Source organism: Sapajus apella, unplaced genomic scaffold, assembly GCF_009761245.1.
Source record: "Sapajus apella isolate SASKATOON/1434 unplaced genomic scaffold, GSC_monkey_1.0 scaffold19, whole genome shotgun sequence".
NCBI classification, from domain to species: Eukaryota; Metazoa; Chordata; class Mammalia; order Primates; family Cebidae; genus Sapajus; species Sapajus apella.
Window position 1 is genome coordinate 24,626,383 of NW_022436959.1, and position 27,813 is coordinate 24,654,195.

The window sequence follows — 27,813 nt, forward strand, 5'->3', positions numbered from 1 at the left end:
TCATGAGGAGATGTCAAGTAGGTTGCCCTAGATAAGCATCTAAGCCTAGAGTTTGGAAGAGATTTCAGAGCTGGGTATACATATTAGGAAGTCTTATGTGTGAAGATGACATTTAAAGCAATAAGAATTAATGACATTAGGAAGCTGAGGTGGGAGAATCAAAACCAGGAGTTTGAGATTACAGTGGGTCATGACTGTGTCACTGCACTCCAGCTTAGGCAAGAAAGCAAGATCCTGTCTCTAAAAAATAAATAAATAAATAAAAGGATGAGATTACCAAGACAGTGTACACAGATAGGGAAGAGATCAGGCCAAGGACTAAGTCCTGGGGCACTTCTACCTTTGTACTCACATATCCTGAGTAAATTCAGGTATCTGATTTATTTAATCCAGTATTTGCTGCCTTGATTTTTCTAAAGAGCACATTTCTTTTCATGGATTACACATTCAAATTCCAGGGAACTTAAATTATGCAAAACATCCTTTGGGAAATGATTTAATTTCATTGCCTCATTTTTCCACTTAATGTTGCTTATGTAAACAGAGCTATTAAATACTTACTTGTCTTTATTTCAGTAGTTTTCACAGTGAAATTGGAAAGCTAATAGGATAATCCATTCGATAAAACTGGCAGTAGCATTAAATCCTACCCTTCCCTTTTATTAATTTTAAATTATAATCATCAAATTTTGATCAGAAACAAAGAAGAAATTTCAAGTCACTTGTTTTCTTTCCTTGAAAATATTTTTTAAAAATTTAGAAAATTGTTTTAACATGCTAAAAGAGAGACCTTTCCCTCTAGTTGGAACTATAAATTCTCCAAGCCTGATGATCTTTAAGAAGGACATTTATTATTTCTGTTAGTTGGAGATCTTCTCCCTTGATATACTTGTGTGTCTCAGATAGGTGTCTTAAAGTATATTGAAAAAACTGAAAAATGAACATCCAAATATTGATTTTGATATACCATAAACATACTAAGTAAATGTTGATTGTTTCAGCCTATCCCACCTTGCGTATGTGAATACAAAGGTCATACATATACTCTTTTTTTCCCCAGAAATAAACAATATCACTAACCATCTGGCATTCTTTGATTCCTGAAATAAAATCTATTTCTAGGAACAATTTAAACTGTAGGAGAACTTCACTGTGTCATGAATTAAACTTTCCTATTTTTTTAAATCTTTGGATGATATCTCCTGAGAAAGTGCCACATTTATATTTGAATGACTTCAGCTCTGGTTGCTATCTTATTCTCTATTTTTTTGAATAAAAATCTTTGATTTTTAACTGTTACTTCCCCACCCAGCGTTAACAGTCATCCTTTAGTAGAATATATGCTACATCCAAATAATTCTTACTTCCATGAAAGATGCAAACAGTTGCAATCTCTGGCCTTAGAGGGACATGGTGGTCAAAATTAGTAAGCATATTGTTGTTCATTCATCTCACGTTAGCTTTACCTGAGACTGGGGCATCTCTTTAAGCTGGGGTATTAACAGAAAGCACAACATTATCAGCACTCATAGATCTAAGTTTCACAGACTAAATCCAAAGCCTGATGATTGGATTCTGATCCATGTTGTAACAAGGGCATTTCAAATTACGCAACTTTCATTTGTTGTTTTAGCACTTTCTCATGCCTCTGGGAGAGTGCAGATTTCTGTAGAATCCAGGAAGGTGCCAAAATTCATTCCTCACTGGGAAATGCATGGGAGATGAACATTCAGGCCAGAGTTCAGGTAGCCCTATGCTGGTTTGGTCCATCAGCTATTAAAATGAACAAAAGAAAAATGTGTGAGCAGAACTCACTGAATCAACTTCTATAAAGGGTGACTTACTTGATAGATCACTCCTGGGAACAGAAACTTGGCTGCAAATGCTAGATATCATTTGCTTAATCCTCTTATTCCCTACAGAAATAATGAAAACCAAGCTTATAAAGGCACAATAACAAAAAAGAATCATGCACATGACTACAACTATGATGTGGAAGTAGAAATATACTCTGTTGGCCAAAGAGTCAAATTCATTTTTCGTATTTATCAGAAAGCAGGCACATTCAACTGAGGGCAAGTACAAGGTGTTGTGAAGCACCATTTGAATAAGTGATGTTAACATTAAATTCCCAGTGAAAACTTTAGTTTCCCAGCTTATAAAATTATCACAATAATAATAATTATCTCCAATAATAATAATTATAATACCTGACTAAACATTGCATGGTCAGAAGACAACTGAGTAAGGTTATACCTATGAAAATGATTGCTCATTGCTAAGTTTGATATATAAATGCCAATTAAATGCTGCAAAAATAAGGGCTTCTAAATACATTCTGTGTTACATAATTCAACTTTTCCTTTTCCATTAGTACCAATAAGGTAGAATAGTGCAGGGAAGCATTACAATGAGGCTTCTCACTTAGGTGAGAGGAGGTAGGAGCTCCTTTAGGGAAGGACTACAAGTTTTTAAAGGATGTGGAAATGGGATGTGTTTTCTGTTGTCTTGAAATGGGGGAAAACCCTCAAAGCCAACACTAGGATACAGGTACTCCTATGGTCCATTGAAACCAACCCAATAATCCCATAAACTGTTCTTTTTGGAGCCCTCATTCATCATAATTGCATCCTTGCGCCTCCCTAGTTCTTGTTTTCTTACACATTGTTATGTTACTTCCCTGCTATATAAACCCATAGGTTTAGCTGGGTCAGAGAGATGAATTTGAGACTGAGTGCCCATCTCCTTGGCTGCAGCACTGGATTAAAGCCTTCTTTCTTGACAATACTCATTGTCTCAGTCATTGGCTTTCTGTGTGTTGAGCAGCAGGATCTAGAATAAACCCCCGGTGTTTTGGTGACACCATAGAGAAACTGCTAGAAGTCCTATCTTTAAAAGGTGAATAGGACAGACCACCTACTCACAGGCTCTATTCCATCCAAATTAAGGAATTCAACAATTGAACATCTGAAGGCCTTGTTTTTAAAGTAGGCATCATTAACCTTGGGGGAAAGCCCTGAGGAATACCCATTTCTGATTTCTGTGAGAAAAAAACAAAAGATAATCTCTGCAAAGCCAACTCATGGATGCTCAGGATTATCATTTATAAAGATTGAGGGTGCATATGAGAGGAGGAAACCAGCAGGCTTGCTCTAGATGAATGATTGCTGAGCTACAGAACTGCAGGGCCTATCTGTAGGGCCCCTTAGTACGAGGTGGTTCAGGAGCTCCTGGTAGAGGAGTGGTTTCATGTATGTCCCCAAGAGGTTTTAGGGATGTGCATTTGATCATAGAGCATGCTGCCTACTTTGTATCTAGAGATGAAAAAATGAGTGGCTCACAATGTGAAGGAAAGGAGAAAGGAAAATGGGGGTCTTCTGTACTCAACACCATTTGGTGAGCTGTATAGAGGGTTCTGTAAATACCGTGAATTAATGAAATAGATGAGATCCACTTGTCTTGTGAGTAATCCCACCAATGATAAGATGTCTCTTCTCAGACCGATAAGAGGTAGTGGGCTGAGGGAGGGACTTAGGGTAAGTTGCTGGACCTTGGTTCTCAGAGGACTGTGCTGAATGAGGCCTCCGTCTAAGACAGAGAATAATGCACAAAAGCGTCCTCCACAAGCCAGTCACGATTTGGACATCAGCCACACAGAGGATGTCATGGCCGATTACAATAGTCTCTCTTACCTGAGCTTTTTGCCCCTGTTTCTTCCATTTCTCCTCTGGACACCAACACCTTGGAGATAAAAGGCAGATCAAGAAGCAATGGAGTGTGATTGAGACAAGGTACAGAAAGAGAGAAACAAGAGACAATGTTCTCTTTCCCATATCCTACAGGGCAGGCTTTTGTTGAAAACAGCAAAGAAATTTTGAATTGGATGTGAGATTAGAGTGTTAATTTAGAATGAATGATGCTTGCTTTCTTTTTGAAATTCAAAGCAATTAAAAAGAATCTCACAATCAAAAAAATTATTAAAGTTTTACATACATGTAGAATGTGCATAGATATTAAATAAATATTTCTATGGAGTATCACAAAGTGAATGTATCTATGTAACCAACATCAATGTCAGAAAATATTACGTTTCCAGGACCCAGAAGGCTATTGTACTCCTTCCCCTCAAACCAAGGAAGCCAATTTCCTGATTTCTTACACATTGACAAGAGTTTTCCTTTATATAAATGGAATTATAATACAGCATATACAGATGTGTGTGTGTGTGTGTGTGTGTGTGTGTGTGTGTGTATATATATATATATATACACATTGTACATATATATGGCACCTGGCTTTAAAAAAACTCCTTGGTATCTTTGTGAGACTCATACCTATTGCTTGCATATAGCAGCATTTTGTTCATTTTCTTTGCTGATTAATCTATTGTGTAAATATGTCACACTTTATGTATCCATTCTATTATTTATCGCCATTGGCCTTGTCTCTAAAGATTATCAAAGATAATTCTGCTGTAAGCATTCCTATATATATCTTTTAGTGCATACAAATATATATATATATATATATATATATATATATATCAGTTTATTTTACAGCATTTAGAATGAAATTTTGTGTCATAAATTATATGGGTGTATACATTGAACTTCAGAATATATTGCAAAATATTTTTCCAAAGTACTTGCCCAGTTCTCCTCTCTCAAGCAGTGTATAGGAGTTCTAATTGCTCCACACCCTTGCCTATAGATATGGTTTGGTTGTATCCCCACCCAAATCTCCTCTTGAATTGCAACTCCCACAATTCCCATGTGTCATGGGAGAAACCCAGTAAGAGGTGATTGAATTATGGGGGCAGGTCTTACCTGTGCTGCCTTAGTAATAATGAATGAGTCTCACCAGATCTGATGGCTTTAAAAGTGGGAATTTCCCTGCACAAGCTCTCTTCTCTTGTCTGCTGCCATGTGAGATATGCCTTTCATCATCCGCCATGATTGTGAAGCCTCCCCAGCCATGTCGTGCTGTAAGTCCAATAAACCTCTTTCTTTTGTAAATTGCCTAGTCTTGGGTATGTCTTTATCGCCAACATGAAAAAGAACTAATCCAGTAAATTGGTACCAGTAGAGTGGGGCGCTGCTGAACAGATACCTGAAAATGTGGAAGCAACTGTGGAACTGGGTAACAGGCAGGGGTTGAAACAGCGTGGAAGGCTCAGAAGAAGATAGGAAAATGTGCGAACGTTTGGAATTTCCTAGAGACTTGTTGAATGGCTTTGACCAGCATGCTGATAGTGATATAGACAATAAAGCACAGGTTGAGGTGATCTCAGGTGAAAATGAGGAACTTGTTGAAAATTGGAGTAAAGGTGACTCTTGTCATGTTTTAGCAAAGAGACGTAGCATTTTGCTACTGCCCTAGAGATTTATGGAACTTTGAACTTGAGAGAGATAATTTAGGGTATCTGGCAGAAGAAATTTCTAAGCAACCAAGCATTTAAGAGTTGACTTGGGTGCTGTTAAAGGTGTTCAGTTTTATAAGGGACACAGCATAAAAGTTCAGAAAATTTGCAGTCTGACACTGTGATAGAAAAGAAAATTCCATTTTCTAAGGAGAAATTCAAGCTGGCTGCAGAAATTTGCATAAGTAATGATGAGCTGAATGTTAAGCCCCAAGACAATGAGAGAAATGTCCCCAGGGTGTCTGAGACCTCTGTGGCAGCCCCTCCCATCACAGGCCCAGAGGCCTAGGAGGAAAAAGACCATGGCTTCAGAGGGTGCCAGCCTCAAGCCATGGCAGCTTCCACATGGTGTTGAGCCTGCGAATGCACAGAAGTCAAGAATTGAGGTTTGGGAACCGCTGGCTAGATTTCAGAAGATGTAGGGAAACATCTGGGTGCGTGAGCAGAGGTTTGCTGTAGGGATAGGGTCCTCATGGAGAACCTCTGTTAGGGCAGTGCAGAAGGGAAATGCAGAGTGGGAGCTCCGACACAGAGTCGCTACTGGGGCACCACCTATCGGAGCTGTGAGAAGAGGGTCACTGTTCTCCAGACACTAGAATGGTAGACTCACTCTCAGCTTGCACTGTGCACCCGAAAAAGCCACAGACACTTCACACCAGCCCATGAGGGCAGCTGGGAGGGAGGTTGTACCCTGCATAGCCACAGGGACAGGACTCCCCAAATCCATGGGAACCCACCTCTTGCATCAGTCTGACTGGTACGTGAGACATGGAGACAAAGGAGATCATTTTGAAGCTTTAAAGTTTGACTGTTGCGTTGGATTTCAGACTTGCATGGGGTCTGTGGCCCCCTTGTTTTGGCCAATTTCTCCCATTTGGAACTGCTGTATTAATCCAATGCCTGTACCCCATTTTATCTAGGAAATAACTAATTTGCATTTGATTTGACAGCCTCATAGGCAGAAGGGACTTGCTTTGTTTCAGATGAGATGTTGGACTGTGGACTTTTGAGTTAATGCTGAAATGAGTTAAAACTTTGGGAGAGTGTTGGGAAGGCATGATTGGTTTTGAAATGTGAGGACATGAGATTTGGGAGGGGCCAGAGGTGGAATGATATGATTTGGCTGTGTCATCACCCAAATCTCATCCTGAATTCCCACGTGTTGTGGGAGGGACCCAGTGGGAGGTAACTGAATCATGGAGACAGGTCTTTTCCATGTTTTTCTACTGATAGCAAATGGGTCTCATGAGATCTGATGGTTTTTAAAAACAAGAGTTTCCCTGCACAAGTTCTTTTCTGGCCTGCTGCTATCCACATAAGATATGATTTACTCATCCTTGCCTTCCGCCATGATTATGAGGTCTCCCAAGCTATGTGGAACTGAAGTCCAATAAATCTCTTTCTTTTATAAATTGCCCAGTCTCAGTTATGTCTTAATTAGCAGCATGAAAACGAATGAATAATCCTATGCTTCTGGTTGTCTATCTTTTTATTTTAGCTATTTTGGTGGCTGTGCAACAGAATTCCATTGTGCATCTTACTGCATATTTCTCTGATTACTTGTGAAGCCATTTTCATGTTTTGTCATTTAGAGATTTTCTTGTATGAAATCCCTGTTTCCTTCCTTTTTCTTTCCTTCCCTTCCTCTCTTTCTTTGAGGCAGAGTCTTGCTCTGTCACCCAGGCTGGAATGCAGCAGAAGAAACACTGCAGCCTCAACTTTCTGGGCTCAAAGTAATTCTCCTGCCTCAGCCTCTCATGTAGCTGGGACCACAGGTGTGTACCACCACACCTGGCTAATTTTTAAAATTTTTTGTAGAGTCAGGGTTTCCCAATGTTGTCCATGCTGATCTCAAACTCCTGGCTTCAAGAGTTCCTCCCACTTTGGCTGATCAGTGTTGGAATTACAGAAGTGAGCCACCATGCCTGGCCTCCTGTTATTTTCCATTGGATTATATGCCTATTTCTTATTTACATGAGTTCTTTATCATTAATACAAACAATTTTCTTGCTTACATGAATAGCAAATATTTTCTCTCTAAGCTCTCTGTCTGCCTTTTCACTCTCCTAATGATGTTTTTTGATGGAAGTTTGTAGTTTGAATGTTCAAGTAGAACATTCAATAATTTTTTCTTAACAGATAGTGCTTTTGTAGTTCTTTTTAATATATCATTTAATTATCTAAATGTATTCCAGAAATGTCATTATTTTTCCTTTCACATTTAGATCTACAATCCACATGAATTTATTTCTTTATGCACAATGTGAAATAGAAGTCATATTTATTTCTTATTCTGAATTTTCGTGGCTGAACATATCTTAAATTACAGATTATTTTTAAATTGAGTTACATAACTTTTTCATAGTTGAATGTGCATTTAAATTATACAAAAGACAGGGCTAGTACAAATGAAGTGTTGAAAATCTATAGGCTCTGCCAAAGTTGTTCTCAAGCTGAGGGGAGGGAGATCCAACACAGCATAATTAAAATTCATGATTTGAGAAAAATAAAGCCATTTTATTTAAACCTTCATGGGAATCTGTTTGCTAAATACATTAAATAATAAGAGGAACTATGACTTCAGATGAAAACATTTCTATTGTGAGAAGCCTGTGAAATGTTGAGGTAGATTTGTTTTTGAAGTATGCTTCCTAGTGACACCTATGAAGGTTGAAGTTTTCAAAAAAAGATAGAGGCCATGAATTCACAGTGCTACAGGCAGCAGTAGTGATCTATGATTTTCTGTAACCACTTTAAGAAACTTTTAGTGACTGGGTCCGGTGGTTCATGCCTGTAATCCCAGCACTTTGGAAGGCTGAGGTGGGTTGATCACCTGAGGTCTGGAGTTCAAGACCAGCCTGGCCAACGTGGTGATGCCCCGTCTCTACTAAAAATACAAAAATTAGGCAAGTGTGGTGGCAGGTGCCTGTAATCCCAGCTACTCGGGAGGCTGAGCCAGGAGAATTGCTTGAATCTTGGAGGCAGAGGTTGCAGTGAGCTGAGATCATACCACTGCACTCCAGCCTGGGTGATAGAGCAAGACTCCGTCTCAAAAAAGAAAAAACAACCTTCAAAAAAGAAACTTTTGGTGATGGACCACCATGCCATTTTCTTCTATGTTGAGACACCAATAACTAAGCTCTAGTACATCCACTATATAGGAGAAGCTCCCACTATGCTACACGAATCAATAATTTTATGCCCAAACGGCAGGATGTTTGCATTTTAAGACAACCATTTTGTAAACTTTGTCAGAACAAGTCTACATCTCAAATCATTAGTTGGATGATTTCATACTTACCACTTAAAGCAAATTCTTGCCCATGTGGAGACAGCTTTCTGGCCACCTATTTACTCTTTTTTCATCTGTCATGTGGTTCTCTTGGAGATAGCTATCTGCCGACTGTTCACTCTGTGTAGTCCCTCATACAAATCCAAAGACTAATCTTACTGAGTAGCCTCTTTTTCTCAGATTTCATAAAGCTCGTGACTTCATTAGTCCCTAGACATTTTATATATTTTATTTTGCACACAAAAAAATGCATGGTTTTGAATTGTTGCTCATAAAATACTTAGGTAGCAATTACTAAGTGTCATGTGCCATGTTCCAAGTGTTTCACATATACAAACTTTGACTATTCATGGCGATACAGGAGTTAAGAGGAAATTACTTAGGCAGATAGGCTATGGAAGTCCTTGGTAAGGTTTGTCTTTTTAATGAAAAGCAGCCCCAAATCATTTTCTAACAAAAAGAAGCTGCAGACACAAACAAGCAAGCTGGACACTGGCACCAGTGAATGCTGGCAGAAAATAACTACCAGAGACTAAGCATCTTCAAAATGGCGGCTCCCTCTTCCCTTCCCTTTACCAGCCACATGTATAGTAAAGAACAGATAAGGTGGTGCTGGTCAAGTGGAGAGTCTTATTTGCATAATAAAGTTAGGGTGGGGTGGCCAGCCTTCCCATAGCTGTGTAAATGTGACATCTGATTAAACCAATCTGTGGGACCTGTGTAAATCACACACCCCCTCCTCTAGCCTGCCTATAAAATCTGCTGCAATAGGCCTGCCTTCCTGTTTTACTGACGTTTCTCTTTCTCTCTGGCAAGGGGCTGCTCTCCTCTCTCCTTTAGTCTTTCTATTAAATTTTCTGCTCCTTAATCTACCACATGTGTCCGTGCCCTGAATTCTTTCTCAGCCTGAGACAACAAACCACGGGTAATTCCCCAGACAATGCAGCTGTTCACTAGTAACTCTACAGAGTTGGTACTATTATTACTCGCTTTCTACAGATGAGAAAACTGAGCCACAGGCAATATGTTACTTTTCTATGATCATGCAAGGCCATATCTCTCTCTCTATATATATATATATATATTTTTTTTTTTGAGACGGAGTTTCACTCATGTTACCCAGTGCAATGGCACGATCTCGGCTCACCGCACCCTCCGCCTCCTGGGTTCAGGCAATTCTCCTGCCTCAGCCTCCTGAGTAGCTGGGATTACAGGCACGCACCACCATGCCCAGCTAATTTTTTGTATTTTTAGTAGAGACGGGGTTTCACCATGTTGACCAGGATGGTCTTGATCTCTTGACCTCGTGATCCACCCGCCTCGGCCTCCCAAAGTGCTGGGATTACAGGCTTGAGCCACCGCGCCCTGCCTGCCATATCTCTATATTATCATTCACAATAATAGTAATAATTGAATCAAGAAGATATGAGGGACTGTGCCGGCAGTTTATATATATCATCTTATTTAATTCTCCAAAAACCTGAGAAAACAGGCTCAGAAAATTTAAGCAAATCATCCAGGATCACAAATTGTAGATATTACTCTTAATTTGAACTCATTTCATCAAACTCAAAGCCTAAACTCTATCTATGACATTAATCTATCCTCCCCCCCCACTTCTCAGAGATGACATTGACATGTGAATGAAGAGAGCTGTGAGAGGTGATTATGCACCTCGAAAACAGGTTGCAATGAAATTCTCAAATAATAATAATTTGATAAAGGGACTGGATTCTTTTTGGCTCCACTTAAAACAGTTAAGCACCATGCAACTACTTCACCTATAGTTCCTCTGACAGTAGAGCATTTATATGATAAAATGTTTTATTAAAACAGAAATTGAGTAGTAATGTTAAAGAGTTAATAAAAGTATTTAACAACAAATCCTAATTTTTTTGCCCACCTGCTCTTGCATATCTTTGTAAACTTTTCTTCCACACGATCCATAAATGCACTGTATGCATCACGCCGCCTTCTATGTCTCTGAAGGAAGATGGTACGAAGGAAGTGAGTAAAAGCAGACAGACATGTATTAACTTTAATTGTTTATTTGTTAAAATTTGCTATTTAATAGTCTTTGCTTTAAATGTGTATGTGTAATCCAGATTCACACCTTGTTCTGCTTAGACATAAAGGGCTTAAAACATCCTTATGTGACGAGGGCAGAATTTCAGCCAGGGTAAAAGTATGTGCTCCAACATTTTATTTTTATGATTGTATCACAGAGCTGACTTTTCAGGCCTTCTCATGTGAGTGTCGTTCACTGAACTTCTGGTGATTCCCAATTATATAAGAGGAAATTTGGGAAAAATTTCTTACAATATTTAAGCCTTCATAAAACAAAAATAAAACTCTAAGCCCTCCACCCCCCAACCAAATGAATGGCCCCCCTTCATGAGTGAGGGGACACAAAGAAACCTGAAAAGAAAGTTCAGGCTCTGATGGGAAGAAAAGGTGGGACATGGCTCATTACACCCTCCTCCCTTTGGAATTCAGGCACAATTCACCAGCATAACATTAAAACAGAGACCTTAAGACTGACAAACAACTCTTTGTAGCAATAAGATACCCATTTCAACCTGACTCTAGTGTAGCATTACATGACAAATAGCAGGCTCTGAAGGAAATAAAAGTTTTTTACCCCCAAATGTACTATGTTTTGGCATATTTCAAAATGGCCCTGCAAAGCTATTGCTCTTTTGCAGATAGACTCGTATCTTTTAAGGTCTGATAAGACCTTCACATCTGTTGTTTCTGAAGCCTGCTACCTGGAGTCTTCGACTTCATGACAAGAACCTTGGCTTCCACAATCCCCACTCTTCACCTTAACTCAAGCTTACTTAACTCCTCTAGACAAAGCTAACTCTTTCAACCAGTTGCCAATTGGAGAATCTTTGAATCTGAGGTAGGAGGTGGGACTCAACTCCAGACCAGATGGAAGACTGGTTGAAGCGGGGAAGAGGCACTGAAAGCATCTCTCCAACAGACAGCCCTACCAGTGTCATGACCGTTGACCATTGCTGTGGCAGGATCCAGAAGGTACCACCACTTTTCTAGGAATTTCTGGATAACCCACCCCTTAATTTGCATGTAATTAAAAGTGGGTGTAAATATGACTGCAGAAGTGCCCCTGAGCTGCTACATGGGGATTGTGCATATGGGGTATCTACGCTTCTGCTGCTTATGCACACTGCCGCTTCAATAAAAGATGCCGTCTTACACCACAGGCCTCCCTTGAATTCTTTCTTGGATGAAGCCATGAACCTTCCCAGCCTATGCCCCAGTTTTTGGGCTTGTCTGCCCTGCTTCACATGTACTTACGACCTAGAAGCCTCCAAGATTCGAAGTGTCCTGCATTCCCAGGCCAAACCAATGTACACCTTATATATATTGATTTATATCTTTGCCTATAACTTGTCTCCCTAAAATGTATAAAATCACACTGTAAACGAACCACCTTGAGCCAAATGTTCTCAGGACCTCCTGAGACTGTTACAGGTCATGATCATCAATTTGGCTCTGAAAAAATCTCTTCAACTATTTTACAGAGTTTGGCTTTTTCATCAACACCTTATTCCACTATACCAATTCTATTTGTAATAAGAAAAGAAAATCCAAAATTTTAGATAATCCACTATTTGCATTTAAAAAAAAAAGCAGAGACTATATGCTTTATTTTCAAAGACATAAGTATATTTTACACTGCAGGGAATAAAAAACTCCTGCACTAAAGCAATTGTTGACAACAGTGCTGGAAGCATTTCCCAACAGCTGCAGAGAAAGTCAAACTCACAGTATATGAAGCAGATCTAACAGGCCATGGGTCTTTCGTCAGAATTAGTTTTGAATCCCAGGTGCATTCACGACCCTTGTGGGTGATAAATTTTTCTGTAGTGTTCTTCTGTTTATCGTCTTTCAGTAAATGGCATCCCTGTACTAGAGATATGAAGACAAATGAAAAGCTTAGCAATGACACATGTCTTTGTTCATGATGTCTCTCAGGTGTATCATTTTTGGAAATCAGGACCCAGAAGGGGTAAGTTGTTGAATAATTTATAGATATAAATCTAAAAAAAACTTTTCTTATTTTTTCTCCACTTCCAAATCCAAACTCCACTTCCAAACTCCACTTCCAATCCCATCATTTATTTCTGTGGATGTGTCTTTCTAAAGTATCTCCTTTTGGATGGTATATTTCACATTTACATTCTACCTTAGGTTTTAATTAAAATATTTTTAAGCTTGAGGGCCTTATAAAGTATCTTTGGCATTTTCTACCAAAATGAGTTACACATAGCATATACTAGGAAAGTTGACATGTTCCATTTTAATTACACACCTAGATGACACTTTTATAACACATGTTAAAATTTGTACATTATTTTAAAATAAATTATCGTAGTTTTATAGGTATGAAATTATTTGCTCATTTTGAAAAAGAGGAAATAAATTGTTACTGTGAACTCACTAGTTAGAGACAATCACTGTTAACATTTGGTTTGAATTTATATGTAATTATAATATATAAATACAGCATTCAGATATTATCCATCCTAATCCAAATAAGAAATGCTGAATAATACAAATTAACTCTGAATTAACACTTAACAAATGGCACTATAACAGTAATAATAGCATGCCTGTTTGTATGTTATTTCCATGTGCTTTTTAATACATTACTAAGTGCCTTTAGCACATTTAAGGCTCACATTAATTCTATGATGTAGATATAGTTGTTATCATCTGCATCTTCAGTTGAGGAAACCAATAGATAGACAGTTTAGGTGATTTAGGGCAGTAAAGCCAAGATTCAGAGTTGCACAGCATGGCTCTAGAGTTTATTCTCTTAAGCATTACAGTCCATTTATTCTCTATACATGACACATTGGGTCACAAAAAGAATCTTTAATAATATATTAACAGTTGTGGTAGCAAAGTAAATGTATTGTTGCAAATAATCAAAATGGCATTTAAAAATTTACCATATTATTAAAGGTGATGATAAAATCCACCTGTTTAGTTATAAGCTTTTACAGTTCTACTAATATATAATGCAGAGTTTATTTTTTGCAATATTCATAACATCATAACAGCTTACCTGTACTTAAGGATTGTGACTTAAATTTTAATCCAAAGGGGTCCTTTTCATAAGTTGTCTTAAAGTTGGGTAAACCAGGTTGGTACTAGATATGTAAAGAAAAGATTGCAATATTACCAATACATACATTGTTTCTTATTGTAGTTGGAATTTGATTTTTCCTAATAGTAAATATTTCCTTGGCAAAATGTAATTTTGACAATTTTGTTGTGGCATTCAAATGTAGTATTTAAAGCTTGTTTATGAAAATTTGAAAGAATAATCTGAGATTTAAATAGTGTACAGACAATTCATTTTGTGGTGGAGAGGAGTACTTCAATTACCCTTTTGTGAATAGATCAGAAATATTATCTTAAACAGTGTGGAATTAAGGGAGTCTGTTCAAAATTTGACAACTTAATCCTAAACTTGATCTTAATTTATGACACATAGAATTGCATATTATTTTTCTGGAGCTGAACTTACTTCAGCAATGTAGCAAAAATATTGAACAAAGCTAAATAATTTGTCAAACTTGGAATGGAGTTACTATTTTTTTTTACATATAAGCTATAAACAAAATAGCATTTTTAGTGGTTTAAGTGAACCAATTTTGACTGAAATAGAATTTGTACACTCCATGAACTGATCAAATAAAGCATCACAAAGGTCTCTACTCAAAAGCTAAGTAAATGTGACATGAAACAGTGAGGGTACCAAGCAGAAGTTAAACAGGATTCTATTCTTAATGCATCACCTGCCACAAGCATATAGAACAATATTAAAAGTTCCAAAGAAGGAGATTCTCTAATACGAGATTTTTGAGTCTTAATTGAATACAACACGAAACAAAGTTCCTTTCAAAAAGCTTTCATTGAGGTTTAATTATTGACAATACTGACATCTGGTGGTTACATAATTTATAACACTCTGCCTCCAATTGACTCATTTATAGAAACAAGTTAATTCTGCTAAAATAAAAATATCCCCATTCCTTGAGTTTTATTTACTCAAATTTTGTAAGTCTGTGGTTAGTAAATTACTTATTTTTAAAATATATTTATTTTGAGACAGAGTCGCTTTGTCGCCCAGGCTGGAGTGTAGTGGCGTGATTTCGACTCACTGCAACCTCTGCCTCCGGGGTTCAAGTGATTCTCCTGCCTCAGCCTCTTAAGTAGCTGAGATTATAGGTGCATGCACCCATGCCTGGCTGCCTGGCTAATTTTTGTATTTTTGGTAGAGACAGAGTTTCACCATGTTGGTCAGGCTGGTCTTGAACGCCTGACCTCATGATCTGCCTGCCTCGACCTCCCAAAGTGCTGGAATTACTGGCATCAGCCACCATGACTGGCTTACTAAAGTATGTAAATAAACCAGTAACATTGAATATTTAAATGACCTTTCTCATCCCCAAAAGGTAACATGTTATTTATTATGAATCAAAGTATTTAGCTGCCCTGAATACATAAAGAGAGTTATTGACTACGGCTCCCTGGATTTTCCAAATTTTCTCCTAATGGCTCATAGAGTTGACATTAATTGAATACCTCAACATTTCAAATTCTGTTGTGCTTTGCCCATGTTCATTCATAACTTAAAATAACCACATAAAATATGTAGCATTGTTAACCAACATTATAAATAATGAAAAAGGCTTAGTATCTTGTCCAAAGTTATTAGAAAGTAAAAGAACAGGGATACTCTGATCTCAGAAGTCATGCTCTTAACTACTATTCTATACCTTCCCACTGGACTACATTTATTCTTTTATCTCACTATTTCTAGATCCTGTACTATTAGTTCTAATGCACCTTTGCCTAGCAAGAGTCATTTTATGTGCTAAATTAGAAAACTAAGGATGTAATATATTCACATTTTAGTGGAATCATATTTTGCATAAATCATATTTGACCTTATTTGCATCTCCATATTCTTCATCACCCTTTTAAATTCTAAATCTAATTATTGCCTATATATTATTTAAATTATTAATCATCCAAAAGATTCATTAAAGTAATAGAGTATCCCTTCTTAACTATTTTCATTCCTTCATTAATTTACACCACACATTTATTTTATTATTTCTAGATTATAAACTCCTGGCAACTGATGTCTGTTCTCCAATCAGCTCTAAACCCGATCTGTTCTCTTGAAACCTAAGAAAGTCCACATCAGAGTTGGCCACTTGACCTGGCAGATAAAACCTCATCAGAAACAATCAGGTTCTTGCTCTCTTTTCTATCATTTATTGCTAAATCTTAATTGCGTTGTTCTGTGAGAAAAAAAAAAGATGCATCCTTATACACATTATATCACCTTTTTTCCATATGCAATAGTTTTTCTCATTAAGAAATGAATGAAATATAATACATAGTTCCCCTTATCTATATTAAAGTATTTTTATTCAAATTCTCTGTTGTACCTGTCGAAAATCATGTGGTTTGGGATTGACATATACACCCTTTGGATATTGTCCACTCTTCACAAACATTAACTTTGCTTTCGATGAATCCAGATGTGGAAATGTAGTTATAAATTTAGGAGTTATGGCCTTCTTAGGATGATTCCTTATGCTAGGCAAGTGAAGCATTATATCTGGAAAACTGCTTTTTTCCCTCCTTTTTTCTTCCTTAAGGGGTTTGGATGATCTTTCTGGAATTCTCAAAGAGGTATACAGCTTGTAGCTAAAATCAGGTGGCTTTATTTCCCATACGTTAACTTTCATTTTACATTGTGGAGGTTGCAGAACACTTTTTTTCCATTTGGAGTTGAGATCCTGTCGTGAAGAATATTGCAGCCTCTTTGCAATATCCCTATCTCTTGTGCCTCTCTGAGACTCATGGTACATTATGTGGAGGGCGTTTTCACATGGAGGAACCTGCAACAGACATGGAAATAGGTGAAGCTTGTCACTATAGCAATGGTGTATTCAACATTTTCTCTCCAAGCAAAGTTAATCTTTGAAAGATTTTTGAAGCAGGAAAAAGCTCAGAAATGTCAGGAAATGTGGATGGAGGAGAAGGAGAAAAGTATCATTGCTGCAAATATTTATTCAGAACCTTTGTCACAGCAGTCACTGCACTAGGGCTGGTCATTTTTTAAGTGATTGACATAAAATCCATATCCTTGAGTAACTGAAATGCTACTTAAAAGACAAACATAAAAACCAAAAATAAAACCTGTGTGATAGGATAGATATTACAAGTATTATGAGAAGCAAGGAGATTGGTCAGCTAGCTTTATCAGGAAAATAGATGTGATGTCAAAAGCTGTCATTTGGATTGATCTTTAAAGGTAAGTAGAAACATTCCAGGTGGTAAAGGAAGGCAGTAATGTTTCACCTAGAAATAGAAAGTATGTGAAATTCATTATCACCTATTTTTAGGATACCTGTAGCTGCCTAAACCATCACAAGTACATTGTAATTATTGCTATTGAAACTTATAAATGAGAATCATGGATTTGCTTTTTGCTGACTAGCTAACCAGTGACAAGGAAATCATTATTACACTTCTCAGATTTAATGACATTATCAATATGTTACTGGATGATTTAATTAATTCAAAGTCTCCTTGGAAAGGCTAATTACCAATTAAAATATATTTGGTGGAGTAGAAATAGTACAACAATGCTGGTTCCTGGGAAATAAAGACCTGAGGCGAGGATGAATTTCCTTGTCTTGTGCTATAATTTTGTGTTGTTTCATTACAGCATCAAAATAGAGGGTCAAAATTCTACATGCTAGTTTTCAATATACCAAAGTTGTAAATGAAGGGAGACTACTGCGAATGAAAGGAAACTACGCTTCAGATATGCTGAAAATGTCCATTTTCAAAAATTTATAACATTTTTCAATGATGGATTGTTTTCCAAATACTAATGTACATATTTTTATTTTATAATGGGATATGCTATACTGAAAGAAAAGCAAGAAGCATGTAAAAGGAGCATAGCTTCTCTGTGACGAGACAGTGAAAAATGGTATAATGGGAAAAACTAGAAAAATTAGTTGGAGTTATATTATTAAAAGTCTTTTATGCCACACTAAGAAGTTTTAAACTCATCAAAGAGACAAAAGGGAACAAATAAAAAATTACAACAGGGAAATAGTTAGCAAGTTATTTGTATTTTGGAAAGACCACGTGGTAGCAGTATGGAGAACAGCCTCACAATAAAAAGTGAAAGCTAAGGCAAAGAGAAAAAAAGAAAAAAAAATCCCAAACCCAACATAGCAACAATTTAGATGAGAGATAGTTAAAAACCTAAACAAAAATGCAGCATGAAGATGAGAAAGGGAGGTTGTTCTCATGAGCTACTTAGCAAATCTAAAATCTTGGGCTTTGTTTCAAATATATTGCAGTTTATTAACCAAAATAGGGAATAAAGGAGAAGAAACAGTTTACGGAAGAAAGTCAGGTAATGAGTAGATTTCAATAAAATGTAAATTTCATACTAATCATGGAAAAAAATGAAAAAGGAAAAGGCACACAAAAAAATTTAAAAAAACATACAAAACAACGAAAAAAAAGAAAAAGAAAAAAAAAGGAATCAAAGTTTATCACTACAGAAAACAACCAAGCCACAAAGATAAGAAGGGAATAAAGAAAGAAAGATATACAAAACAACCAGAAAACAATTAACAAAGTCAGAGTATGTCTTCAAGTGTCAATAATAACTTTCAATGTAAACAAGTTAATTTCCTCAATTAAAAAATATAGACTGAATGGATTTAAAAAAAAGACTCAATTACATGCTTCCTGCAAGAACTTCACTTCACTTGTAAAGACACACATAGACTGCACGTGAAGGGATGGAAAATGATATTCCAAGCAAATGGAAACCAAAAGTAAGCAGAAGTCACTATGCTTATTTCAGATAAAATAGATTTTAAAAAATATAAAAAGAGACAAAGAAGGCCATTACATAATGATAAAGAAGTATATTAAGCAAGAGAATATAACAATAGCAAATAGATGTGCACCCAGCACTGGAGCACCCAAACATATAAAACAAATTTTTATTTTATCTAAAGGGAGAGATAGACAGCAATACAATAATAGTAAGGGACACCAAAATGCCACTTTGAGAAATGAACAGAACTTCTAGACAAAATCAATGAAGTATCAAAGTTAAACTGCACTCTAAAGCAAATAAACCTAATAGACATTTATAGAACATTCCACCCAGCAGCTAACAGAATGTATGTTCTTCTCATTTACAAATATAACTCTTTCCAGGATAGATCATATGTTAGGCCACAAAGCAAGCCTAAACAAATTTTTAAAAGATTAAAAACATATCAAGTATCTTTTCTGACTACAGTGGAATAAAACCAGAAATCAGTAACAGAAGGAACTTTGGAAACTATACAAATACCTGGACATTAAGCATCACGCTCTTGAACAACAAATGAGTCAAAGAAAAAATTAAATTTCTTGAAACAAATGAAAGTGGAAATAAAACCAAAACCTATGAGATACAGCAACCGCAGTTCTAAGGAGGTGTTTTACAGCAATAAACATCTTCATCAAGAAACTAGATGAAGAAACCTGTCTCAAATGTAGAGACAGGTTCAAGATGCTGACTAGAGGTATCAGGCACTTGCCTTCTCCAGACAGAAGAAACAAAACTTAACCAAATAGATAATCACACTTCAGATAGAACATCTAGTAGCGAACATTGGAGGTTAAGAGACATCACAGGAAATACTTGAGACACAGAAGGAGAAGAAACCAAATGGCCAGCTTGGCCAAGATTGTCTGGGAGCCCATAGGAGGTCATTATTACAAAGAAAGAGTAAATGGAAGACCCTCATTGGCTTACATCCTTACTGTGGACTGTTGCAATCCTAACCATGGGAGAGATCCTCCACTCACATTAGGTCTAAGACTACTGTGGATGTTGATCTGGAGACCCAGTGAAGGCACTGTACCAGATAGAAAATATACTGGGTTGCACTCACCCTTGAGACCTAAGTGGCTGCCGCATAGCACCATTGTGAGAGCCTAGTCATCACCACTCTGGATCCTGCTCTGGGAACAACAGCTCTCATATCTCCACATCCTAGGAACCTCTGTTTATATCCCCTGGTGTTCACCCAGAGGGCTACAGAGGCACAACATTGGCTGAGCCCATAGATGCTTGGGTTCTCCAGTACTTTTGTCCCACAGAGTGCTATTCCTTGGAAAAAAAAACAATGGTGCAGCACACCAACGAGGCAACCACTGGGATCAAAGAAAGCCAAATTACAGAGCTGGAGAGCTTTCTGTCTGGGGCTTTGATAAGTGCCTTCACCTCTAACTGTGTCACATACTGTGCTTGGGTTCACAGTCAGAGAGTGGGATCTTTTCCCCTGCCCCTGCACAGTGCTATAGCAGTTGCTGCCAGTGGGAGCCAAGGCAAGCAGGCCTGAGAGTTGTCTGACTGGGGCTGGAAGGAGTGACCACATCCCTGCTGGCAGCATCGCCTCTGTGCTTGGACTTAAGCATAGAGAATGGGATCTTTTTCTTCCTCACATTCTGCTGCTGCTGCAGCTGCCCATCCAGGGGCTGGATGGGCAAGAGAGGGCTGCTTGTCTGGGGCTGTGAGTTGCGACCATGCTCCCACTAGCAGTGTGGCCTGTGTTAAAGCTGGCTCACAGAGGGTGGGGTTCTTTCTCACATCTGTTCGGTGCTGTTGCTGCTGCTGCCTCCAAGAGCAGGTAAGCCTGAGAGCTGCATGTCTGGGCTGTGAGTGGTGACCCTGCTCCTCTGGCAGTGTGGTTATGTGCTCTGGCTCCCAATAGAGGGTGGGATCCTCATCTCCACTCTCTGCAAAATGCTGAAGTCACTCCTGCAGCAGGGAGCTGAAACAAGTGCAACCTAGAACTGGAGACTCCCTGTGCCAATCCTCCCATACCAACAGCATAGTTTCTGTGCTCTAGGGCACATCTGAAAATCAGGCTCCTCACACTCACCACTGCAGTCACTGCTGCTACCAGAGATTACAAGCAGCTCTCAGGCTCTGGGTTCACTTCCTAGAGCCTGGGCGCTGCTTGTAGGAGACTGCTGATAGCAACCTACCCATACCAACAGCATGAACACTGTGCTTTCTAGCACGAACCCTATGATCAGGTATCCATACCAACCATCACATATTGTCTCAGCTTGCCTACTACAGCCTATCCCCCTGCACACCATCAGGGGCCTGAGGACAGACACTCCAGATTGGCATCACATCTCTGAGCCTGAGCACACCACCCAAGGACTTGGTGATTCTTCTATCCATTCCAACACTTATACCATCTATTCACTCTCCCTAGGAACCTGAAGATGGGCCCACCCACCTTACTGCCAGCACTAAAAACACATGTGCCACCTAGGAGCTTGGGGAGGGATCTGCCCAGCCAATCCCAGCCACTGCCAACACCAGTATGCACTGCTCAGGAATAAGAGGGTCATCTTGCCACTGCTACTGCCATAGACCATGCTGTCTGCACAGGGGCCTAAAAACCAGTCCACCCACCTGGCCCACCACTGCCATTACCACCATCTGGGCAAGATACGTGGAGGCCTGATAAATGGCCCAACTGGATAACTAACACCAGTGCCAGCATACACCCCCCAGGGGGCTAAAGGACGGGTACACTCAGACCATTGCTGCAACCACTTGGCCCTGAAGACGGACTTACTAGCAATCTCTCTTCCCAGAAAATCTCCACCAGAGCCTCCACTAACGACCACACCCTAAGTCACTGAGGAAATCACAGATACCACTAACATTGTTTGTAGGCAAGGAAACCATATAGAGACTATACTAGCGCACACATTCAGAATCAAAACCAAATGCCCCAGCCAACATCATAGATAAATAATTGGAAAAAGCCCTAAGCTACAAAAGAAAATTCAAAAAATTCAAAGAAAAAATAGATGCATAGATATGTAAGGACACAGAAAACATGAAAGAGCAAGAAATATGACACTTCTCAAGGAATAAAATAATTCTCCAGCAACAGATCTCGATCAAAGAAATTTCACAAAAATCCCAGAAACCTGAAACTATAAAACTGCTAGAAAAAAACACAGGGAAAACTCCTTAGGACATTGGTTTGGGCAAAGATTTTATGGCTAAAACCCCAAAAGCATAGCCAACAAAACCAAAAATAGACAAATGGGACTATGTTCAACTAAAAGGCTCTGTACAGCAAAATAAACAAAGTAATGAGATAATCTATAGAATAGAAGAAAATATGTGCAAACTAATCATCCAGCAGAGAACTAATATTCAACATATACAAGGAACTTAAGCAACTCAACAGCAAAAAACCCAAACAATCCTATTAAAAAGTGGGCAAAGCACATGAATAAAAAGTTCTGAAAAGAAGGCATACAAATGAGCAACAAATATATGAAAACTTGCTCTTAATCACTAATCATCATAGAAATGCAAATCAAAATCACCACAGTTAGAATGGCTATTATCCGAAAGACAACAAGTAACATATGTTGTCAAGGGTGTAGAAAAAAGGAGACTATGTATACATTGTTGTGAGAATGAGTACAGTTACTAGAGAATGAAGATTTTTCAAAAAACTAAAAACGGAACTACTATATTATCCAGCAATCCCACTGTGAAATATTTAGCCAATGGAAAACACGTTTGAGACAATCGTGGGCAACATGGTGAGACTCTGTCTCTACAAAAAGTACAAAAATTAACCAGGCATGGTGTCATGTGTCTGTCCTCTCAGTTACTCCTGAGGCTGAGTTAGGAGGATCTTCTGAGTCTCAGGAGATTGGGGCTGCAGTGAGCCATGATCCTGCCACTGCTGGATCGTGACCCAGCCTGGGTGACAGAGTAAGATCCTGTTTCAAAAAAAAAAAAATACCAAAAATAATTAGCAAAGATATAAAATCCAGTTGTATCCATCAATTGAACACTGGAAAATGTGTATACACACACAACAGAATACCAGTCAACCACAAAACAAAGAATAAAATCTTGTATCTCTCTTTTTTTTTTTTTTTTTGAGTTTTGCTCTTGTTGCCCCAGCTGGAATGCAATGGCACAGTTTCTGCTTCCTGCAACTTCTGCCTCCTGGGTTCAAACTATTCTTATACCTCAGCCTTCCAAGTAACTGGGATTACAGGTGCCCATCACAGCTAGTTTTTGTATTTTTGTATTTTTAGTAGAGATGAGGTTTCACCATGCTGGTCAGACTGGTCTCGAACTTCTGACCTCAGGTGATCCACCCACCTCAGCCTCCCAAAGTGCTGGAATTACAGGCATGAGCCACCGTGCCCTGCCAAAATTCTGTCTTTTGCAGTAACATGGATGGAGATAGAGAGGTTATTATGTTAAGCAAAATAAGCCAGGCACGGAAAGATGAACACTGCATGTTCTCACTCATGTGTAGTAGTTAAAAAGCTTGATCACATAGAGAATAGAATGATGAATATTAGAGACTGGGAAGAGTAGATGGGTGAGGGGGGTTGTGAGGGTAAGCTGGTTAATAGATAAGAACATATGGTAAGATGGAAGAAATAAATTCTAACGTTTCATAGCAGATTAGGTTGACTATAGTCAGCAACAATATTTAGTATATTTAATGAAAAAAGTTTACATGTTGACCCTTATGGATTAACTAGAATAAATCTGTACAGGTTAAAATTTTATTTAGGACCAAATAGATAAGGACCAGTACATATGCAGGTTCTATCAAAACAGTAATTCCTAGTTCTATTGTAAGACTTTTCCAAAGCAAAAATCTAATTACTGAAATAATTCAAAAATTCTAATCTGTAGAGAAAAACAATTATCCTAGAGGGTCAAACCATACAATGTCACACCCGAACACTAGTCTTAAGTCATCTTCCCACATTCATATAGTTTCAAAACATGGTAAGTATCCTCCTTATTGAAAAATATTAAGGGACCTAATATAAAAAAAAAAATCTTAGAAACACCATCCTTTAGTTCAGCTGTCCCCAACCTTTTTGGCACCAGCAAGTGGTTTTGTGGAAGACAACTTTTCCTCAGACTGAGGAGGGGTGGGTGGTGGTTTCAGAACAATTCAAGTGCATTAAATTTACTGTGCACTTTATTTCTATTATTATTACCATGCAATATATAATGAAATAATTATACAAGTCACCATAATGTAGAATCAGTGGGAGGCTTGAGCTTGTTTTCCTACAACCAGACTGTCCCATCTAGGGGTGATGGGAGACCGTGACAGATCAGCAGACATTAAATTCTCATAAGGAGCACACAACCCTACATGTGCAGTTCACAATAGGGCACACACTCCTATGAGACTCTACTGCCACCACTGATCTGACAGGAGGCGGAGCTCAAATGGTAATGTGAGCGATGGGGAGTGGCTGTAAATATGGATGAAGCTTTGCTCTCTGGCCCACCATGCACCTCCTGCTGTGTGGCCTGGTTTGGATTGGGGACCTCTGCTTTAGTTAACATACCCTTAAAATTTATGTTAACACTAGTTTCACCCTGATTTAGTCCACACATGCCAATACACAAACTATCGAAGTACATGGAGCAACGCATATTTGTATTTTTGCAACTCTTCCACATGTATGATATAGAAATGAAAATAAATTTTTTCTTCTAATATAACCATTTTTTCAAATACGTTAGTTTCCTTATATAGCATTTTCTTATATTTAACACATAAGCAACATGGATTGCTTTTTTTCCACTGAAATGCTGCCTTGTGACGTCCTTAATGAGTACAACTTAAAAAAAAAAAATCTTAGAAACTTACATTCCTCAAAAATAAGCTTATTTCATTTTCAGTTTTAGTTACTTATGCCTGCCTATAAAAGATCTCAAATGACTGAGCCCTAAAGCCAGATTCATTCCCATATATACTAAACCTGTTATCAGAAGGGAAGTCATAAGATCACTGAATGCCCTGTCACAAAACAAAATGACTCTCAAAAATTAACATGAGTTTTTTACTTAGAATTCTCGGTCAGTTCATGTCAGTTGATTGTCTTTTAATAGTAGTCATACAAAAAATCATACAGACCATACATTGTTTCAAAGAAGCAGGAGAATTTAGCACAATGTAGATGGTGAGATTAAAATTAACTTTTGATCAAAGAAGGGAGTGAGTACTTATATAGAAGTAACATTTTAACTTACATAAAAATGCTTAACTTTCACAAAACCCACGGCCTGAAAAGACAGTCTGGTAATTCAAGATTTGTAGAAACTATGCCCAAAACCCATGGTATTTGGGAAAACTGGAAAGTTTTCTACAAGCAACAGTTTTAAAAATATAACTTTATTCTACTAGCAATTACACATTAACATACATGCACTAATTAAAAATACACTACAACCATGTCTGGAAATGCAGTTTAACATCTTCTAAATGGATTTTGCCCCTATTTACTATATAATGTAGCTGTTACTACTGCACAAGAACAGTTACTGATAATGTTTAATTCCTTTAAACAAAGATACAGAGATTTTCTCCCTCAAAACAAGTTTTCAACATCAAAACCTATGCTGATAAAAACTTAAAACTTTCAGCAGTCTAAATATGACAGATGAGAACTTCACAAACTTCTGATATGCTCTCTACTTTCCAAATATGTCAACCTTGCTATGTAATGTAGAATCCATCAGCCATGTTTTCATCTCTCTCTCATCACTGGATGGCTTTTTCTTAGTGCTGGTCTCAGGGTTGTCTGTTTTCTTCATTGCTCGCTCCATTGTGCTGTGGGTAATTACTGTTTTGAGTATCAGATCTTCCACTTAGAGTCCTTGCATCCATTCCTTTTCCAACTTTTTGTTTGTCACTTTCTTCCCTTAATCTTTGATTTTGTTTGCTTCCTCATATTGTCTTTGTTCAGCAAGAGATTTATTCAGCACTGGTGTGATTATGGAATCTCCTTCACCAACCAAAAGCATGTTCTGAAACTTGTTATACAACATTGTAGACTTTTCCACGATAGGCTGACAAACTTGGGATCACTGTATTTTTTCAGTGCCATAATCATCACTGTTTCTGAGCTGGTTGCATTGTGATCTGAAGTGAAGCAAGTACATTCAAGGCCTCAATATACTATGCCACATTTTAAAAGAGAATAAATGTGTTTCAATTCTGTATGCTACCTTATTTTGTCCTTATATTATGAATTTATTAATACATATTATCCTCTTGAATAATATGTATGTAAAATTAAGCTTCTATTATGTATAAATCATAGAATCACAAATGTATTTGTAGTTCCCAGGCAGAAATAAATCAACTGGGAGGTCCAGTTGAATAATTGAAGACTGTCATAGAATAGTGCACCATAATCTTCATTTTACATGGAAAAAAATAAAGCATAGAAAAATCCAAAGTTATGAAATATATGATTGACAAATTAAGGAAAAAATAAATTAGTGATATTCTCATTTAAAGATTTAATAGTAAATGTTGCTTTTATAAAATCTATATTTTGTCCAAGACGTTTCATTGAAAATAAAAGAATGATTTTATCTGCATTCAATAAGCATAGTTATTCTCCACCTAAGATAGTATATTTTATACCTCTAGGTTCAGTTTAAATGCTGCCTCCAATCACCGGCATTTTCAGATCTCCATATAGGCTTCATGTTTTCTTTTTCTGAATACAACAATGGAACTCAAATCTACGTTTTGACTTGTACCTGGATAATTTATTTATGTCAACCCCTAATTAGATTATTAGGACAAAGATTTCTATCTCTACAAACTCTATGCATAGTTCTGCATGTTTTAGGTAGGACTGTGTGAAATTGTCATTCAACCATTTTCAACCTTACCAAAATGCAAATTTTATATAGTTCAATCACTATAACTATGTTTGCCAAATTGTGAAATTTATATTCACCTTTTGAAAATTGTTTCTAAAACAGAAACATCTAATCATATTTTTGTCTAAATATAGAAAAACTTCATCATATTAGTGACAATACAAAAAACATTCATTTGAATTTCTTCCTCAAATATTTTCTCCAGGAAAGTTATTAAATATTTTTGTTATCTGCTTTTATAATTTGCTAATAAAAAAAGAAACAGATTTCTTTAGTTAGTAAATATATGCAAATTTAAAGTTCCTTTGCTTACATACCTGAGTTTAATTTTATGACATTATATTTGGGAGGTAGATAGATAGGTAGAGACAGATAGGAAAATAAATAGATACAGATACTCTTGATATCTTAATGTTGTCAACATAAAAAAATGTAATATAATATGCTATCATGCTCACAGTAAAATTCTTAGACCACAAATTCATGCATATTTGTAAAACTTATATAAAGGGAATCTCAGCACTGTCTTTTAGCAGGGCTTTCTTTTTCTTACATTCCTTTCATAATTTCTTATTTATTTATTATATCATGGATAAATGAATTGCTTTACTCATAGGTGAATTCATTTTATATACCTTAACTTATAAAACATATAGGCTCCAAAGATCTAGTCAGTTTGACAACCAGAAAAATTCAAAATGAAAACAAAAGGCAGAAACATTCATTAGAAAACCAGTTACTTCACTTACCATTTGAAAGATAGCTTTTCATAAATGTTTCAGAGTAATATATCTCAGCAAATCTTTTCTGTAAAGCCAAGAGAGACTAACAGTTTTTAGTGGAAACATTATCCATTGCTTTACAAAAGAAGCCAAAGTATATTTAAGTTTTACTCATCTGGGTTGCTAAGAAACCGAATTAATTTTCTACAGAGCTCAAGTCAGAGTAGAAAAAGAAAAGTAAAACTAGGGCCTCTGGTTGTTGCCTAAAACCTAGCAACAAAGCAATAAATCTCAGCCTTTTATTTCCAAAGTTTGAAAAGCAGCACAGTAACAAGCTTAATACTCAGTAAATACACAGAAAGAGAGCATATGAATAATTGAACTCCAATCCAGTTTTACAAAGTAAGTCTTGACAACTCACCTTTTGTAATTGTTTAGTAATCTGCTTTATAACATATATGAATTTGACATTTGATATAATACATGATTCTGAGAGGCAGTTTTCAACTTG

General features: G+C 37.3%; 1 protein-coding gene across 2 annotated transcripts; it reads right to left on the reverse strand.

Annotated features, from left to right (window-relative positions):
- Positions 1-1,185: 1,185 nt before the first annotated feature.
- LOC116557575 lies at positions 1,186-27,813 on the reverse strand. 2 transcript variants are annotated; one of them, XM_032287075.1, is made up of 7 exons: positions 27,330-27,812; positions 16,211-16,666; positions 13,810-13,894; positions 12,505-12,647; positions 10,615-10,694; positions 3,693-3,741; positions 1,186-1,773 (listed from the first exon to the last, which is right to left on the reverse strand). In XM_032287075.1, exons 1-7 carry the CDS (start codon positions 27,330-27,332, stop codon positions 1,630-1,632), a joined length of 960 nt encoding a protein of 319 aa, XP_032142966.1. In that variant the 5' UTR covers positions 27,333-27,812; the 3' UTR covers positions 1,186-1,629. The 2 variants fall into 2 exon arrangements, with proteins under 2 accessions (XP_032142966.1, XP_032142965.1); XM_032287074.1 differs by lacking the exon at positions 1,186-1,773 and having other exon boundaries at positions 3,277-3,741; positions 27,330-27,813.

Bases quoted from the DNA above. Each gene is read 5' to 3' on its own strand.
- LOC116557575 (XM_032287074.1), bottom strand. The intron at 12,648-13,809 runs GTAAGCTGTTAT...TCATATCTCTAG, and splicing joins GTCACAATCCTTAAGTACAG to TACAGGGATGCCATTTACTG. The intron at 3,742-10,614 runs GTGGGCAAAAAA...TTTATCTCCAAG, and splicing joins ACAAAGATATGCAAGAGCAG to GTGTTGGTGTCCAGAGGAGA.